This window comes from Narcine bancroftii, chromosome 4 (genome assembly GCF_036971445.1).
Source record: "Narcine bancroftii isolate sNarBan1 chromosome 4, sNarBan1.hap1, whole genome shotgun sequence".
Lineage (NCBI taxonomy): Eukaryota > Metazoa > Chordata > Chondrichthyes > Torpediniformes > Narcinidae > Narcine > Narcine bancroftii.
This window is the reverse complement of record NC_091472.1, coordinates 213,796,097-213,816,384: the sequence shown is the minus strand read 5'-3', so window position 1 is coordinate 213,816,384 and position 20,288 is coordinate 213,796,097. Positions and strand designations below refer to the sequence as shown.

Sequence of the window (20,288 nt, the reverse complement as noted above, 5' to 3'; positions counted from 1 at the left end):
ACCATTGAACTCAGACAGTAAGCTGCTTTTTGCTCATACCAATGACAAAGGGCTCAGGTCTGAAACGTTGGTTACATATTTTACTGCATAAAGTCCATTGCATGACTGGCTTTCTCCAGCAATTTTGTGTCTTGAAATTTAGACCTCCAAGCCTGCATTTTAATTGCCTTTTCCACAGTGCTTCCGAATCAGTTGTCACCACCCATCAAGCAGTGAATTTCAAATAATCTGTGGCTTAGTATTTTGCTTAGATATTGCTATTACGTTAGATCTGGTATTCTCCTGTTACTGGAAACACTCTCTCTCTAAACACTCAGAATTTAAAAAAATATCTTGTTAAATCTCATGTAGACAATCCAATCTCCACATATAACCAACATCCTTCTTCACTGGTTCTACTCCAGCATATCAAAGTCTCCTTCATCTTCCTAAATTTAAGCTCCCAGAACTGGGTGCAATAATCCAGCTACGCTTAACCAAAGTTTCAGGAAAAATGATTATCAGAGCTACTGCACTTAGGTCTCAAAAGCTACCTAAAATGTGCAGTAGCACCATTCTTGAATTTATTCCACTGACAATCTTGGAAATTAACTTTTTTTTTCCAACAACTGAAGCTAAAAGATAGTCAACTGGTCCCAGACAAATATGAAAGTCTGAAGATGCTGGGTTGAAACTCAGTAGGTCACGCAGCATCCATGCGGAGGAAAGGTTAACCACATTTTGAAGGGTCCTGGCATGAAACATTGGTTATCCTTTTACTTCCTATGGATGCTGTGTGACCTGCTGAGTTTCTTCAGTACATTTGTGTATTACAGTCATAGTCCTATTAAGAGCGTATTTGAATGTTTGATGTAGAAGGTACCACAATAACAAGAGAAAAGAATGAGAAGTTGTGGAAACATTGAAACAACATGCCTGGATCCATTATACAAATGCCATCGTGAAGAAAGCAAGTCAGTGCCTCTACATTCTCAGGAGTTTCTGGAGGTTTGGTAGGACATCGTAAACCTTGGCCAACTTCTTAAGCTGTGTAGTGGAACGTGCGCTGACCGGCTGCATCACGGCACTGATACCTTTGAGCATAAAGCCCCGCAAAAGGTAGTGGACATAGCCCAGTCCCTCACAGGCAAAACTCTCCCCACAATCAAGAACATCCACAGGGGAATGTTGACGTCAGAGAGCAGCAACAATCATTCAGGATCCACACCACCCAGCACACGCTCTGTTTTCGATGCTACCCTCAGGAAAGAGGTCTAGGTGCCACAAGACACGCACCCCCAGGTTCAGGAACAGCCGCTACCCTCCACCATCAGACTCCTCAACAACAAACTCAATCGAGGACTCATTTAAGGACATTATTTTTTACTGAATATTTATTTTCTGTATTTTCATAGTTTGTTTACATTTCTCTCCTTTGTTTACAATAGTTTATTTAGTATATATTTCTTTCTTTTGGAGTTCAGTTTACAGTTACCGATGAGTGGAAATTCTGCCTGGCCCGGCAAGAAAAAGAATCTCAGGGTCGTATGTGAAGTCCTATATGTTCTCTGACAATAAAGGCGAACTTTCTTGAGCAGAGATTATTTTTTAATCTTATGTTAAATGTTAATGCAAATTTAACAATGTCCTATTGCTGCACAACACAACGATGTGATTAAGCCAGAAAGGGTGCAAAAAAGATTTACGAGGATTGGAGGGTTTGATTTATAAGGGAGGGGCTGAATAGAGTGGGGCTTTTTCTCCTGGATAGTTGAGAGAGCTGTAACAGACTCTTAACCTCAGGAAGGCGAGTTAAAACTGATGGGTGTAAAGATTAATTGAGAAAGGAAAAATTTAAAGGGGACCCAAGTGCCAACTTCTTCCCACAGAGAGGGTGGTGGTAAAAGAAGTAGCCGAGAGGGTACAATTATTACATTCAAAAGACATTTGTACAAGTACATAGACAGAGAAGGTTTAGAGGGATATGATCAAACACATGAAAATGGGACTAGCTCAGATAGGAATGAAAAATGGAAGTCTGCAGACATTGTGATTATAGTAAAAACACAGTAACATTGGAGGAACTCAGCAGGTCTTGCAGCGTCCAATAAAAGGTAAAAATTTATCACTGATGTTTTGGGCCAGAGCCCTTTGAATTGATGGACCTGGAACATATTCAAGAACTCAACCAAAGACTTGAATGCATATGCAACAGGTATCACCGACTTCATCAAGACCCCTGTATGGACAAGAGTGTGTGCCCACGCACAAATACTGGATGTTCCCCAATCAGAAGCCTTGGATGAATCAGAGGATTCGCAACTGGCTGAGGGTGAGATCAAGGGAAGTGAAGTGAAGGCCAGGGATCTAGATATCTACTAAAAGTCCAGGTATGACCTGCAGAAGGCCATCTCTGAAGCAAAGTGGCAATTCCGGAGTAAGTCAGAGACAGAGACAGGTACATGCCAGCTATGGCGGGGAGTGCAGGCCATTACAGCCTAAAGAGCAAGGGCGAACACCATAGATGCCTGTGATGCTTCATTACCCAAATGAGCTGAACAATTTCTATGCCCACTTTGAAAAGGAGAACAAAAACAGCATTTACTAGAATCCCTGCAAAGGCTGAGAACCTTGTGATATCTGTCTCAGATGATAACATCATTCAAGAGGGTGAACCTTCACAAGGTGCCAGGTCCTGATGGTGTACCTGTTAAGGAACTGAAAACCTATGCTAACCAACTAGCCAGAGTGTTCACGGACATTTTCAACCTCTCATTACAGTCAGAGTTTCCCACCTGCTTTAAAAGGGCATCAACCATCACGGTGCCCAAGAGTAGCGTGAGCTGCCTCAACGACTACTGACCAATGTCACTAACCTCCACTGTGATGAAATGCTTTGAGAAGCTGGTCATAGCCTGAATTAACAAGTACATATGAAAAGGAGTGAGTGGCCACTCCAATTCGCCTGGCATCACAATCGCTCCACGGCAGACGCAATATCACTGACTCTCCACTCAGCTCTGGACCACCTCGAAAATAGCAACTCATACATACGTCTGCTCTTCATCGACTACAGCTCAGCCTCAGTGCTGGTCAAGAAGCTACAAACTCTGGGCCTCTGTACCCCCCTCTGCAACTGGATCCTTGACTTTCTCATTGGAAGACCACAGTCAGTACAAATTGGAAACAACATCTCCTCCTCACTGATTAACAACACAGGCACACCCCAAGGATGTGTGTTTAACCCACTGCTCCACTCATTATACACCCATGACTTTGTGGCCAGCCACAATTCCAATGCTATCTACAAATATGCAGATGATACCACAGCTGTCGGCAGAATTACAAATGGTAGAGGAAGCGTACAGGATGGAGATAGATCAGCTTGTTGGATGGTGTAACGACAACAACCTCGCACTCAATGTTAGCAAAAATAAGGATATGATTGTGGACTTCAGGAGGAACTCGTCCCAGTCATCATCAAGGGCTCAGTGGTAGAGAGGATCAAGAACTTCAAATTCCTGGGTGCCAACATCACCATGGATTTGTCCTGGAGCCTTCATGCTGATGCAATCATGAAGAAGGCTCACCAGCAGCTGTACTTTGTGAGGTGTTTCAGGAGAATCGTTATGTCACCAAGGACTCAAAAACATCTTCAGGTTGTACCGTGGAGAGCATTCTGGCTGTTGCATCACTGTCTAGTATAGAGATGCCAACTCTCAGGACAAGAATAAACTCCAGAGGGTTGTTAACTCAGCCTGCAACATCATAGGCACCAGACTTCACTCCATCGAGGACATCTACATGAGACGGTGTCTTAAAAAAGCAGCCTCTATCCTCAAAGACCCCCACAACCCAGACCAGACCCTCTTCACTCTGCTACCATCGGGGAAAAGGTACAGAAGCCTAAAGATGAGCACACTCAGCGGCAAAAGGACAGCTTCTTCCCCCCCACTGCCATCAGATTCCTGAATAATCAATAAACCAAAGACACTGCCATACTTCGTACATTATTTAAAAAATTTATTGCTGTAAGGAGGTGTAAATGAATCTTTGCACTATGACACTGCCATAAAACACAAAATTTCATGACTTGTTCATGACAATAAATTCTGATTCTCACTCATCAAGGTATGGAAAAAGCAAGCAGTGTCTGATTTTTTTAAAATGGCAGGGGGAGGAGTGCAGACCAACAGACAGAAGGTGATAATTGGATATGGAGAAGATGCCAGGAGAGAGGAAAGGTCAGAATTGATAGTGGGGTGGTGGGGGTTTTGGGGTTGAGGGAATGGCTCAATGAATTCAGAACTGAGGGAAAAGAGACAGCGGTAAAAGGGAAGAGAGAAGGTCAGAACGACAGGAAAAGAGACATGAGGAGGGGTGAGGGAGGCGGGGGGGGGGGGGGGGGAATGGAAACCAGAGAAGACTGCAATGTTAATTCCATCTGTTTGGTGGGTGCCCAGACGGAAGATGAGGTGTTGCTCCTCCAGTTTGCTGGTGGTCTCAATCTGGTAGTGCATGAGACCATGGACAGACATGTCAGCAAGGGTATTTCTGTTTCGCTCAGATAGGAACTTAGACCTGGACAAGTTGGGCTGAGGGGATCGTTTCCATGCTGCATAACACTATTACACATTGGCCAAGAAAGGAAATTTAGATTGAAGTGAGACCATGCATGACAGCTAAACATTTTAGAGGAAATTTTAGAAATGAAGTACTTTGGTTCACAATAACAAACCTGAATATTTGGCAAAAGCCTGGTTTCCAAACAGAACTGCAGTTTCATTCACGTTAATTAATGTTCCAGCACAATGTGGATTTGATTATCGTCTTTAATATGATTCTTCAGCTCCCACATCCCAGTCTGAAACCCAATGTACCATTACCATCATCTTTCTGGACTGCATCATTATTGTTTATTCACACTCCAATCAAAAGTAAAAATGTAAATCGAGAGATAGATCTCAAGGACTCTGAATGCCAGGGGGTAATCAAGACTTCTTGGTAGGCTGGAAAAAAAATAGCAACCATACAAACTGTGGAACTCCCAGCTCAGTCAAAGGTTACTTGACCCATCATAGAATAAGGAGCAGAGATGCCAGGGAGTGCAATGTGCTGCAGTGTGCATAGAATCTGGAACGGGGTATGTTTTCAATGAATTGGTAAAGGACAGGAATACATGGGAAAAGAGCGTACTTCTGGTCCCGATTGCACTCCAGAGAGTACTGCTGGGAAACACGTTAACTAACATGAATCAGGGAATCATATCTCTGACTCGAAGTTCACCATCCTGCAGCAGCTCACAGTTTGATTTGTAATTCCAAAACAGTTGCATTTTCCTTCTGCAAAAAAAAAGTTTAAACTCCCATGGGTTATTGCAGTGGCACTGTGCCTCATAATTGCAGTGATCCGATATCAATCCTGGACCTCCTGTGCTTTGTTTGTGGACTTTGCATGTTTTCTCTGCAAGCACAACAGTTTCCCACCACCCCCTAGTGCTCTGCTTTCCTCCCACATGCCAAGTATATGCTGACTTGAGAGGGTAACTGGCCACTCTAAGTTGCCCCAGTGGGGCAAGTAGTGGGTTGAGAGCTGTTTTGCAAATACAGGAGGACATCTGTATAAGGGGAGGGGAGGAAAGTTTAGGGGAGACGTCAGGGTTACGTTTTTTTTTAAACACTAAGAGTGGTTGGTGCCTGGAATGCATTGCTGGAAGTGGCATGGTTACAGGCCATTTTGGCCCACAAATCCGAGCTGTCCAATTAACACCCTATTAATCTACAACCTCCGGTATGTTTTGACTGGTGAGAGGAAACCAGATCCCCTGAGAAAACCCACACAGACACAGGGAGAATGTATAAACTCCTTATAGACAGCACAGGATTCAAACCTGGTCCCATTGCTCTAACCACCATGCCAACTGTGATGGAGGCGGATCCATTTAAAAGACTCTTCAAGAGGCACATGGATGCAAGGGAAATAGAGGGTTATGAGTGAAAGGTAGGGAAGGTTTAGACTGTTGAGTAGGTTTATGTAGGTCAGTAGGTATAATGGGACGAAGGTTTGTTCTGTGCTGTAAAATTCTATGTTCCATCTCTGAATAAACCATTGGTGATCAGGTTTAAGCTAGCAACTGTTTCAGCCAGATGAGGAACAGCATATCATATTCCAACAGCATGAACACTAAATGTTCTATTTTCAGGTAACCCCCCCACCAGTGTCCACTTTCCACATGTCCTTTACCATAACTGGCACCTTTTGATTCAAAGTGTGAAAAGTCTGGCTTGTGCCCATAAACAAGGATCTGTTTATTTCACTATGTCCTGCCAGCAATTCCAGAGGAACATCTACATTCTTACCTGCTGCTATGTTTAAGTACTGATTCACACAAATGGTAGTGGAAAACGTGTAGTCTATCTCCAGAAAAGTTGTGCTTTACACTGAATTGAATTCAAATCAGCTAGTCTTTTACCTATTAGACTGTGCTCCTTCCCCTTTTTCTCCTCCTCTGCACTCCACCCACTGTTTTTTCATTCAGGCATCCATCTATTTTCACAGATTCGTGATCAGCCATTCTCAAACTTATTTTCTAGCTATGCTGCCCACCACCGCCCCCCCCCCCCGCCCAGAAACCTGCTCAGGGTTTCTGGGTCCCTTCCCTATGAAGCAGTCAAGATTTGATTTCTTCCGCATTGCTCTCCTACCTACATAAAAAGATATTTTAAAAATTATGTTTAGGGGAGTTAAAATTAAACAAAAAGCTTTTATTTAAATGGACTGTGGCCCCAGGGTGGGCCTGAAGGCTTCCGTTGAGAACAGCAGTTCCAGACAAAGGGTTTGGGCCGGAAACGTTGATTGCCCGATGTTGTGTGACCTGCTGCTTCTCTAGCACTGTGTACTGCCATTGTTGGATGAAGACGAAGCATGGTGGAGATCTGACTGAGAAGGAGGCAACTTAATAGAGATTATGAGGGGTCTTGATAGAGTGGACAGCCAGCACCTTTTCCTGGGGAACCAATAGCAAATACCAGAGAACATTTATTTAAGGTCAGTGGATGGGTTTATGTGAATCATCAGTGATAGGTTTTTTTTTAAAAACAAAGGAAGTGGTGGGAGCCTGGAATGCATTGCCAGGGGTGGTGGTGGAGGCTGATTCAAAAGACTTAGATAGGTACATGGATACAAAAAAAATAGAAGATTAGGAGGGTGAGGTAGGAAAAAAATAGATTATTATGGAGTAGGTCTATTTAGGTCAGCACAATATCATGGGCCGAAGGGCCTGTACTGTGCTAAACTTTAATTTTGATAGAAAATAAACCTTATGCAGTATCAATTTCCCAAAAGAAAATACCCTGAAAAGAGACACAAGGGGGCAAACTTTTTAAATGCTTGGGGAGTAAGTACAGGGGGGATGCAAGAGGTACACTTGTTTTTAATTAGAAAGTGGTGGGTGCATGGAATACACTGCTGGCAATGGTGGAGGAGGAAGGGACAATGGATCTTTCAAGAGACTATTAGTTAGGTACATGGAACTGAGAAAAAAATGGAGGGTTATGTAGTGTGGAAATTCTAGACAGTTGTTAGAGTAGGTCATTAGGTGAGAGCACAACACTGTGGGTTGAAGGGCCTGTACTGTGCTGGAGATTTTTATGTTCTAATTCTAAGCAGCACCAGGTTGGATGTTAGAAAAGTGTTGCTTAAAAGAATAGATTTGTTAAGAACTATCTAAAGGAACACAAAAAAGGGCAACATTTACAAGGAGCAGAGGCGTGTTCTATCAAAAGGCAGCAAGAATGAGACAAACAAAACTGAGCAGGCCAAACAGTGGAATTTCTATAGCAAAGATAATGATACATAACCAATGTTTCGGGTTCGAGCCCCTCATCGAAGTATGAGCAAAATGTGGGCTGGAGCCCGAAGAAAATGGGGGGACAGCGGTGCAAGGGGAGGAGCACATGCAGGAAGTAATAGGTGGATAAGGGAGGGAGGGCATACCAACAAACAAGGGAAGGGGGGGATGGCTCTGTGAATGAAGAGGGAAGGGGGAGGAGAGCTGGAGGCAAGAAGACAGAGGAATGGGGAAGAGAGGGAGAATGGGCGAGCAGAAACCCAGCAAGTCAATGTTATTTTGCCATCTTGTACATATCTTTATTTTTGCTACATTAAGTATAGTACACTGTTAGACCTGCCGTTTCTCCAGCATTGTGTTTTTACTTCAACCAGGGTGTCTGCAGACTTGTGTTTTACTCTTTGCTGCAGGTCTCTGCGATGCTGTTGTTTACAGGGATTGCTTCTTCATTATTTGTGGTCATGAGAAAAACAGCCAGCAATAGGTAACAAGCAGTCAAAGAAAGCACAGTAAAGGATCAAATTACATGGTATAATAGCATGGTGAACATTTAAAACAATAATTCCAGCTGTGGGATGGCCTGTCTTATGTCTCAGGGACGAAGGACTTGCATAAAATTACAAAGGCTGAACGTGCAAAATAAAACCATTCAGCCCAACTGATGTCTGCAGATCTTTTTGCTCAATGCAAACCATCTCTAAACCTGGATCATCTAATCATTTCAATGCTAGTGTAGTGGTTAGCAGGATGACATTACGGCGTCAGTGACCTCTGTTCAAATCCATCACTGTCTGTAAGGAATTTGTATGTTGTCCCCATATCTGCGTGGGTTTTTTTTCCTTCCTCTTTCCAAAAATGCACAGGCTTAGTAGGTTAATTCGTAACTTGGGTGCATTTGTGCGGCATAGACTGGTGGCCCAGAAAGGTCTGTTACCGTGTGATAACTCTAAATTAAAAAAAAATAATTTTCTCCCTCATGTGCTTATCTAGTGTTCCATTAAATGCTTGCACTATCCCCTGTGGTAAGGCATTCCAAACCTCTTCATTCCCTGGTGGGGGTGAGGAGGGGGAAGGGGGAGGGATTCCTCCCCTCCCTCCCCAGAATTCATTCAATGGCATTCAAAGACAATTGTATCAATAAGAATCTCACTTGTGGCCAAACTTGTAATGGATTGCAAACCTGTAACATTCTATAAACACAAATATTGACAGAGAAACAATGCTTTGTCAATAAGACTTGCATCAAAGCCCACTTTGTTGAACCAGTACTCAGCTGTATGTTGGGAGTAGTATATCCATAGGCACCATATGGCATCTGATCCCATGGGATGCAATCTCTCAGCAGTTCTAAGTACAGATGTACTTTCAGATACTTTACCTTCCACTCAGTGTTGAGTTAAAGGGCACAACGTGGATTCCCAAGGGTCCGCCGTCTCCAGAAAACTCTACCTTCTTTGTCAAATCACTGCTGAGACAAAAAAAATGGATGAGGTTACACCCAAGAACAGCTGGGACTTGACAAAACATAGCTTTTTAACCCATTAGCCCTAGTAAATAGAGGAGGCAGACTGGATTATGATGCATTTGCTAGGGTCTCAAGGACATTTAAGAATAAAGATGCAACAATCTAGGCCAGTAAACAAACCAACAATTGTTCTTGCTGTAACTGAGAGTATATAGTAAAAAAAACTTCTATAATTAATACTAAGCAAAATATAAGTATGCTGGAGAAACTCAGCACCCATAGCACATAAAGGGTAACCGAAGTTTCGGCCTGCGACCTTCATCAAACCTGTCTGGAAGCCACATGCCATATGAAGGCAATGGAGACAAGAAGCCAGGAAGGACATGTGGCTGTGGAAGCAAGTCTGGGTGAGTGCACAGTCACAGAGTTTGAGAACAGCAGGGATTACAGAGGGGGGGAGCAGTGACAAAGACTCTCAAAGAGATGAAGGGCTCAGGCCCAAAACCTTGGTGGTTACCTCCTTCTTGCTATGGATACTGCGGGACGTGCTGAGTTTCTCCAGTACGCTCATGTATTGCACTAGACTCCAGTGTCTGCAGATTTTCTCGTTCAACATAATTAATATAATGGTTTAGCCTTCAGAAGCCCAAAACATGAAAAGAGAGAATAAAGTTTTCTTTATTTGTAGCACCAAATTAGAAATGCAGTATTCATGCAGAAGGGGTGGGTGTCCGTGTTTTGGAGGAGAAAAAAAAAGCACAAACAGAGAGAAGAATAAAAAAAGCATGAGTACGACTGTAAATTTATTAGCAAAAAGCCTGACCATTACCGTGAAACAATGAAAGGCTGCAAGTTGTAAAGGGGAAAGCAGAAAACTCAAGATTCTCCAGTGGATTATTCCCCCACAGGTCTCCTCGTGGCTGTTGAACTGAGAACAGCATCACAGTTCCCCATTCTTGCCTTCAGATGGATATGCAAATCCACAAGACTCGAGGTTTCACATACAAAAATCAGTCATTTTAGATGCTGGAAAATACATTTTCCTTCACATGCACGCTTCCTGGAGTTTATTGAGCTTAGAACATAGAAATCTACAGCACAGCCCACAGAGTTGTGCTACCTAATAACCTACTCTACCAACTGCCTGGAGCTTCCTGACTACATAACCCTGCATTTTTCTCAGTTCCGTGCACCCTTCCAATCGCTACTTAAAAGGTCCTACTATTGCTGGCTCCACCACCATTGCTGGCAGTGCATTCCATGCACTCACCAAACTGTGTGAAGAAATTACCTCTTACATCCCCCCCCCGTACTTACTCTCAAACACTTTAAATCTATGCCCCCTCATGTTAGCCATTTCAGCCCTGGGAATAAATCTTTTGGCCATCCATACAATCAATGGCCTTTTAATTTCTTTAGTTTAATTTATATATTTTAAAAATATTGAGACACAGCAACATTGCAAGTCATTCCAGCCCATCGATCTACACTACCTAAATACACCCAATGTGACCAATTAACCTTTCAACCCTGTACGCCTTTGGAACTGTCTGGTCTTTATTCAAAATTCCTTGACTTCCAAGCATTTCAAGAAGTTCCAGCACATGAGAGAGAATTAATCATTTGACACAAAAAGTGTAAACTAACAGGAAACAAGCTCGATCACGGAAATCACTATTCAGTATAAATGCAACTGGAGACAACCACACACATTGGTGCAACTGCCAGGTGGGATTGAGAGAACAAGATGCAAGAAGAGCTCCCCTGGCCTGCTCTTCCAATCAATGGGCTGATCAAATCAAGTCACCTTTATTTATCATTCATACCAGGCTCACATGGTAAAGATGGGATAGCGTTTCTCCAGGACCACAGAGGATATTTACATAAATATGTTAGAATAGTTAAACATTAAAATGTTAAAACGTATACAGTAAATATCTACGGAATACTATCCATAAAAGTTCTGAGAATTCAGGAGCCTGATGGCTTAGGGGGAAAAACTGTTGCCCAATCGGGACGCAAGAGCTTGAGTGCTGCGATTCCTCCAACCAGACGGCAGAAAGGAGAACAGTTGACCTGAGGGGTGTGCGAAGTCTTTCACCATGTTTAGTGCCTTTCACTTGCATCAAGTGTTGTCGATATCCTTCATGGTAAGAAGAGAACCCCCAGTGATCTTTTCCAATGACTTTACTATCGTCTGTAGGGTCTTGTGGTCAGAGGAGGTACAGCTTCCAAACCAGGCAGTGATGCAGTTGCACAGGATAATCTCAGTACATCCTCTGTAGAATGTGGTGAGGATGGGAAATGATCTTTCCTCAGCCTTTGCAGAAAGGCGCTGCTGGGTTTTTTTGGCTGTGGAGTTGGTGTTAAAAGACCAGGTGAGATTCTCCACCAAGTACACTCCAAGGAACTTGATACTCTTGATGATCTCAATGGTCAGCGAAGCATGGTCCCCTGGGCCCTCCTAAAATCCACAACCATTTCTTTTGTTTTATTAGTGTTCAGATACAGGTTGTTGGTTCTGCACGAGTTTATTAGGGTCCACCATCCACTTACCTTAAATTATTAAATTTTTATTCACTTTAAATAATACAAATTTCAAAATATAATGAAATCCATGATGAAATGTTATGCATGGTGCATTTAACAATTGGTACATCAAGACAAGTATATAAATTGAAAGCATATCCATAAATCATAGTCTGGGTTTAAAGGAAAAAGGGGAAAATTAAAAAGAGGAAGAAAAATCACAGCCCCTTTCCCTTACCACCATTATATATATAGTTCGCTAACGACACGACTGTGGGCCTGAGCAGTAAGAATGACGAGCCAGTGTATAGAGATGAGATGTAGTTGGTAACAGACTGGTGCAGAGCCAACAACCTGCATCTGAGCGTTAATAAAACAAAGGAGATGGTTGTTGACATCAGGAGGGCCCAGGTGGGGGGGGTGGGGAAACCACACTTTGCTAACCATTGACAACTCCACCAATGAGGTCCTCGAGTATCAAGTTCCTTGGAATGCACGGTGGAGAACCTCACCTGGCCCCTTAACACCAGCTCCATAGACAAGAAAGCCTAGCAGCGTATCTACTTCATGCAAAGGCTGAGGAAAGTCCATCTCCCACCCTCCATCCTCACTCCATTCTACAGAGGATGGATCGAGCACATCCTGTGCAACTACATCACCAACTCGAACCACGAGACCCTGCAGTGGATGGTGAAGTCAGCAGAAAAGATCATTGGGGACTTTCTTCTTACCATGACAGACATCAATGCAGGACTCCACACACTCCTCAAGTAAACTATTCTCCCATCTGCCACCTGGTTGAAGGTACTGTAGTACTTGGGCCCTTATGTCCAGTTGGGGTAACAGCTCTTTCCCCCAAGCCATCAGACTCCTGAACTCCCAGAACATTTGGGGATAGGGTATCATGGACCTTTACTGTATACATCATAATATTTTTCTGTCTTTAACTTCTATTCTAACTTGTATTTATGTAAATATGCTCCGTGGTCCTGAAGAAACTCTATCTCATCTTTATTGCGTGAGCATGGTATGAATGATAATTACAGGTGACTTGACTTGTGTTGAAAAATTATAAACTGGGGAAGTAAGTCATGAATGACCCCCACAACATCTGAAATTTTATACATGAATACCAGATCTTTTCCATATTCAGACAGGACATGATGTCCCCCAACCATTGACCATGAATGGGCAGGCCAGCATCCTTTATTTAAACAAAATCATATGTTCGGCAAGAGTAGCACAGAAAATAATACAACTCTTAATTGCAGATAAAGAAACTTCATCCTTTCCTGTTTTACCAAAGACAGCAACCAAAGGATTCGGCACTAATTTTACATTCAGAATTAAAGACAGGGTGCAGAAAATCTCCCTCCAGCACTTTTCCAGACTAGGAGAAGTCCTGAATATACGAATTAAAGAAGCTTCACTTTCCTATGCTCTCTCCATTATCCTCAATTCCCTGAATGATTAGAAATCTTCCTGTTTCAGTCTTATGAATAAATCCTGCTCATCTCAGTCACAAATGGGCCTCTCTTCACTTCAGAGACCATGCCCCCTTTCAAACTCTCCCTTGAGAGCAAACCACATTTAACATGCCTAGTCCCTTAAGAATCTTATCTATTTGAATTGGATCAGCTCTCAATCTAATCCATTTCCAAACCAATCCATTTAATCTTTCCTTGTAGGCCAGTCTATTCAGACCCAGGATCATCCCAGTGTACAGTCTCTGAATGGGCTCCAATGAAATCATATCTTTCTTTAAATAAATCCCAAAACTATCCACAGTACCCTGAACAGTGCCTCACCAAAGCTTTTCCCAGCTGTCAGAAGACTTCCCAATTCTTCCACTGCAACCCACTGAAATAAGGACCATTCTCTTTTTGTTGGTGGTAAGGAAGGAAAGGCTGATCAACAGCTAAACAGGCTTGTGTACATAAAATGGCAATTTGAATTTAAACACCTTCAACTAGGCTGCAGGGTTAACACAACACTATTGCTATTACAGTTCAAATTTGGTACTGTCTGAAAGGAGTTTGTACATTTTCCAACATCACACTTATCAGGATTGAACTCCATCTCCCATTTTTCCGCTCAACTCTTCATCCTGTCTTCATCCTTTTGTATCCTCCACCAATCTTCAGCTCCATCCTGCAGCCTTCGTGTTATCTCCAAACTTACTGACCCATCCTCCCATCCAGTTATTTATTTTAAAAAATCACAAAGAGCAAGGGACCCAGAACAGATCAGTGCAGTACACCACTAATCACTGACCAGGCAGAATGCTTTCCTTTTACTACTAGTATCTGCTTTCTACCTGCAAGCCAAATGTTTTTAACCACAGCACCAAGGTTCCATGGATCCCATCCCTCATGATTTTCTGAATCAGTCTCTCCTTTCGACAAATCCACATAGACCACATCTACTCCCCTACCCTCATTAATAGTCATTTTACCTGTCATAATCACAATAGCACCTAAATAAAAGCAATTCATGAAGTTGCTCTTCATCAATTGCAGCTCCGCCTTCACAACCATCATTGCCTTGTGCTGGTTAAGAAGCTCCAAACTCTAGGCCTCTGTTTTGTGGACTGTGGATAGTCATGTGACCTCTCCAGTGAGTGTGAGATTGGAAGTGACCTCACCTGCCAATCAATGGTTTGATCTGCCCACCTGAGAGGCTGATGAGTGATTGCTTTTTTTTGCAGTGATTGGACCTCTAGATGCCAATCAATTGTTAGATCTGCCTATAGGTGAGGCTGATATATGATTGGTTCAAGTAAGTCTCACGATTGGGCCCCATGCGTGGAATCTGTTTGGTTTTTTTTTGCTGCTGCCTTGAGACTAGCTCCATCAGACGACCCTCTGCGTGCGACCTGTGGCCTTTCAACTCTCAAGGTCAACCTCTTCCCCTCCCCCCCCACCTTTTTACCAACATCACCCTGACTGCAAGCCGGTATCCACCAGGAGCAGACGATACTGTGCCGCAGACAAGGTGTTCATTAAGTCAGAGGTTCAGCATTTGTTGGCTGAGCACATCATCGAGGCCAGCAATAGTCCCAGTGGTTTGGTAAAGAACGGGGAATAGTATAGCTATAGATTACAGCCAGACTATCAACTGGTGCACACAAGCTGATGCATATCCCCTTCCCTATATATCCGATATGGTCAACCAGGTTGTGATCAACCTGAAGTTGGCATATCACAAGCTCCCGATCGCCCGGGGGCCACTAGTATACTGCATTCGAGGTGGATGGCCCTTCTATTACTTCTTCTGGGTCCCTTTCGGTGTCACCAATGGGGTTTCCATTTTCCAGTGGGAGATCAACCACATGGTGGACCACTATAAACAACTGGCTACTTTTCCGTATCTTGATAATGTGACCATCTGCGGCCACGACGTGCAAAATCACAATGCAAATCTGCATAAATTATTCACCCAGGCAGCAAAAGTCTTGAACCTTATAACAAGGACAAACGTGTGTTCTAGACAGCATGACAACCTATCCTCAGCTGCATTGTCAAGAATGCTGTTAATGGCCCTTACCTAGACTGCATGTGTCCATTGCTGGAGCTACCTCTTCTGAATACTATCAAAGCATTGAAGAGATGCCTAGGGTTCTTCTCATACTACACTTAATGGGTCCCCAACTATGTGGACAAGGTTTGCCCATTGGTCAAAGCCACCTCATTTTCTCTGTTGGCAGAGGTCCAAACTGCATTTATCCTCATCAAGGACAACCCGCCAAGGCATCCATGCATTGCTATAGAGGAGTCCACATTTTTCCAAGTGAAGAGCGATGCATCAGACTTTTCCCTGGCTGCCACACTCAACCAAGTGGGCAGACCAGTCGTCTTCTTCTCAAGCACCCTTCAAGGCCCTGAAATTCACCACTCCTCAATCGAAATAAGGCCCAGATCATCATGGATGCAGTACGCCAATGGAGGGACTATCTTGCTGGAAAACAATTCGCCCTCCTCATGGATCAGCGAGTGGTCGCATTTATGTTTAATAATAAGCCGAGGGACAAAATCAAGAATGATAAGATTCTCAGGTGGAAAATCGAACTGTTTAATTACATCTATGACATCCTCTATTGGCTTGGCAAACTTAATGAGCCCCTGGACACTTTATCCCATGGGATGTGTGCCTGGATCCAATTGGACAGACCGAAGACCCTCTATAATAACCTCTGTCAACCCAGGGTGACTAAGTTTTTTGATTTTATTAAAGCTCGGAACCTACTATACTCCATTGAGGAAGTCCGGACAATGACTAAAAACTGCCAGGTCTGCACCAAATGCAAATCGTGATTCTACCAACCGGACAAGACACACCTGATCAAAGCCTCCTGCCCCTTCGAGTGACTAACTATTGATTTCAAGGGGCACCTCCCCATCTCCAATTAGAATGTCTACTTCCTTCAAATCATCAACGAATACTCATGTTTCCCTTTCGCCATTCCCTGCCCGAACATAGCAATGGCTACAGTTATCAAGGGCCACAACAGTCTTTACAATCTTTGGGTATCCCAGCTTCATCCATAGCGATCGGAGGACCTCATTCATGAATGATGAACTGCGACAGAACCTGCTGGCCAGGGGCATCGCCATAAGCAGGACCACCAGCTATAACCATAGAGGGATTGGGCAAGTGGAAAGCGAGAATGCCACGGTCTGGAAAACCATCCTGGCATTAAAGTCAAGGAGCCTCCCCATCTCCCAATGGCAAGAAGTCCTCCCAGACGCGAACAACACCGTTCAGTCACTTTTATGTATGGCCACTAGCAACATGCCTCATGAATGGAAGTCTGTGTCAGGGACTACACTGCCCACCAGGCTTACCTCCCCAGGACAGTTTCTGCTTCCAAAGCACACCAGGAATCCAGAGGGTCTGCCTTCTCCACGCTAAACCCAGTATGCCTATGTTGTCTCCCTGATGGGCGCAAGGGCATAGTTTCGATCCAGGACCTGGCACCATCGGGCACGCCTCCAACCATCACTGACCTCCAACAGACACTCACCCTCACTGCTCCCTTAGGGGTCTCTGAGCCTGCGGCTGACCACTCTCCAGCCCTTATCCCTTCACCTGTTCCTTCCCCAGGATGAACTGTAACTAGTCACAACAAGCCAACCTCACAAGCTGCTCAGGATGCCACGGCAGCACCCTGACCATTGTTTGTTGCAGCAAAGGAGACCCTCCCCCCTCTTCTGACAGACTTAATCTGTAAAATTAATATTTGTTTCATTTTTTTTCTTCTCATCCCACAGGACTCTTCTTAAAAAGTGGTGAACCACTGTTATGCTATGACTCGCTACTGCTGGCTGGACTCGCCTCCCGGACTGATCCTGCCCATGCTCTCCATTCCACTCTGCCTTGATCAGTCAATGAGGTTGACGGCTGTTCCAGTCTATAGCTAATAAAACCCTATCAGTCTCACAACTTTAGTCTTTTGTGATTATTGATGTGCATCACCCAGTATCTGCAGATTTCTTTTTTTACATGCTGTGATTTGGAATGTGCTGCATGGCAGGGTGGCAGACATATCTAACACCAACTTCTAAAAAGATTGGATCTGCATTTAAAAAGAAACTAAAAATTGCAGGGCTATGGGAAAAGAGCTGGATAATGGGACTAATTTCTCAGTGCAAGCATAGATGTGCAACCTGGAATTCTGGGAGATACAGCCATGGGATCTGAGTTTGCAAAGAAGAGAGGTACCAAAGAATGTATGACTTGAGACCCTATTTATTGCATTTCACCCATGTATGCAAAATCAAGAAGGATAAAATTGACCGATTTTTAACCCTTTATGTGGCTAATGGCAGTATTCATGACCATGTGGAGGAACAGAGAGATCTCTGAATCCAGGTCCCTAAATCCCTTGAAGTTGTGACACAAGTTGATGGGTCGTTAAGAAGCCACGTGGGGTGCTGGCCTTCATTAGTTGTGGGATTGAGTTCAAGAGCCATGAGATAATGTCGCAGCTCTATAAAACTCTGTCCCAATTTGTCCCAGTTAAAGAAGCTGCTTTTGCTCTTTCCACTAACCCACTTTTAACTGGGACACAAACTGCTTTCCCACTCACCACAAGTCATGCTTGGAGATTGGAGAGTCTCAAACAATAGTCCCAGGATGCAACTTGTCTTTTTTCCACTGGTTTAATCAGTATGCCAGCATCAGCTGATGTTGGGGATATGAGTAGGGGTCAAGGCCATCAATCCTCGGCATCATTTGACATTGGCATGCTGATTGAATTGCTCTTCCACTAGATCCTTAACCAGTAAATTGGCCATCAATTTCTGGGACAAGGTACCAGTGGAAAAGGGGCTTTGTATTATTGCATTCAGTTCTGGTCACCTCATTACTGGAAGGATGTTGATGTTTTGGAGAAGGTGCACAGGAGATTTATCAGGATGTTGCCCAAACTGGAGAATATGTCAGCACCTTTTTCCAATAGCAAATACAACAGGACATCAGTAAAGGTGAAAGGAGGAATGTTTACAGGAGATATCAGAGGGGTGTTTTACACAGAGAGTAGTGGGTACCTGAAATGCATTGCCAGATGTGGTGAAGTCGAGTACAATAGGGACATTCAAAGTACTCTTAGATTGTCACATCTGTGTAAGAAAAAGACTCTTGAAAATTTCTACATGTGAACCATGGAGACATTCTGACTGACTGGTTGCATCACTGATTGGGACGGAGATGCCAATGCACAGGATAGGAAAAGGCTAAAGAGAGTTGTGAACTCAGCCAGTGCCATCATGGGCACCAGTCTTCACTCCGTCGAGGACATCACAAGAAGTGGTGTCTCTACCATCTCTGCCACCCTCAACCATCAAGGACCACCCAGGTCATGCCCTCTTCTCACTGCTACCATCAGGAAGGAGATACAGGAATCTGAAGTCAAACATCCAACAGGGCAAAAGCAGCTCCTTCCCTTCCTCCATCAGATTTCTGAATGGACAATGGACCACAGGTGCTACCTCATTTTTTCTTGTCTTCTGCAGTTACTTTCTTCGTGTAATTTATAGCAATTTTTACACCTGTGATGCTGCCACAAAACAATGACTTTCATGACACATGTTTATAACAATAAATTCTGATTCTGAAAATAGAGGGTTATAGATGTGAGGCAGGTATTAAATTGTTGTGGAGTTAGTTCACATAGGTAAGCATAACATTGTGGGCTGAATAACCTATACTGTACTGTAATGTTCCATGCTCCAGCCTCAAAAAGACAACTGTTTAGGTCTGTACGAAGAAATAGAAACAGAAAATGTTGTAAATAGTGGCAGACCAGGCAGCGTCTGCAGAAAGAAAAATAATGCTTCAGGGTGGTATAGTTGGAGTAGCCATTAGTGCAGTATTGTTACAGTGCCATTGATCAGGACTGGGGCTCAAATCATACACCGTCTGTAAGGAGTTAGTGCATTCTCCCCATGTCTGCATCGGTTTTCCCCAGGTGTTCTGGTTTCCTGCCATCGTTCAAAACGTACTGGGAGTTGTAGGTTAATTGGGCTCATGGGCCAAAAGGGCCTGTTACCAGGCTGTATATCTAAATTAAAAATTTAAATTTCAGAAGAAAGACTGGACAAGCAAATGCCCATCTTCAACTGAAGCTCTGTAAATCTTCCGATGCACCATCAACAACTCCAGAAGGGTGAAGTTATGTAAACTGATAGGCTTCTATTCACAATAGAATGGGGGACCCCCATGCTGGTCGACTGTCCTGAACTGGGGAGGGGGCTGAGGAACAGTCACCTTTATTCATGTTGGTGGGGCCACATGTACAGTCTGCCAATGGGTGTGCCCAGTTAACTATACAAACAGTGGTTTACCGCACTCTCCACCTTTAAGAGAGTTCTTAAAACTTGCACCTTTTTGTCTGTTATCAGACTTCAGATTTATTGTCAGAGTACATACATGGCATCACATACATCCCTGAGATTCCTTTTTCCTGCAGGCGCAGAAGAATTCCGGCTAATTGGCAGTGCAAAAAATAAATTGTTCACAATGTAAACAAATAAAAGAACTGTAAATAAACTGTGCAATACAGGGAGAGCAAGGAAAATCAATAAAGTGCACAAGTGAGTGAGTCTCTGATTGACTCAGTGTCAAATTCTATTTTACAACTCCCAAGAAGAAATTTTGATTTTTTTAAATTGCAATTGCAAGTCTGCTGCATTATCTTCTCTACTCTCTTCGTTCCAACCCCTTGCCCTCTCCCTCCCAGATAATGGACTGATATACAACGGGATGTTTAATGCACGAAAGGGACTGGAAGAAGAGATTAACAAACCTAGATAAGCTTCCATAGTCTCACAGACAAAACTGTTGCAAAACAAAGAGAAGGGAAAAAAAATCAGAAGATTTATGATCCACAAGAGTCAGTGAAGGGCTCTGGCAAAGGAGCAACTGATAGCTGGCTTGCTGGCAGGAAATGTAAATGTATCAGTTTAC

The 20,288-nt window shown here is 43.5% G+C and overlaps 1 protein-coding gene across 5 annotated transcripts in view; it reads right to left on the bottom strand.

Annotated features, from left to right (window-relative positions):
• Positions 1-20,288, bottom strand: part of LOC138761575 (partitioning defective 3 homolog B-like) — a 1,428,627-nt gene that overhangs the window by 791,731 nt on the left and 616,608 nt on the right. For 4 of the 5 annotated variants that reach the window (XM_069933904.1, XM_069933906.1, XM_069933908.1 and 1 more), the window contains one exon: positions 9,207-9,296. In XM_069933904.1, the coding sequence (XP_069790005.1) occupies positions 9,207-9,296 (90 nt within the window). The remainder of the gene's footprint in view (positions 1-9,206; positions 9,297-20,288) is intronic. The other variant, XM_069933905.1, reaches the window with a different exon arrangement.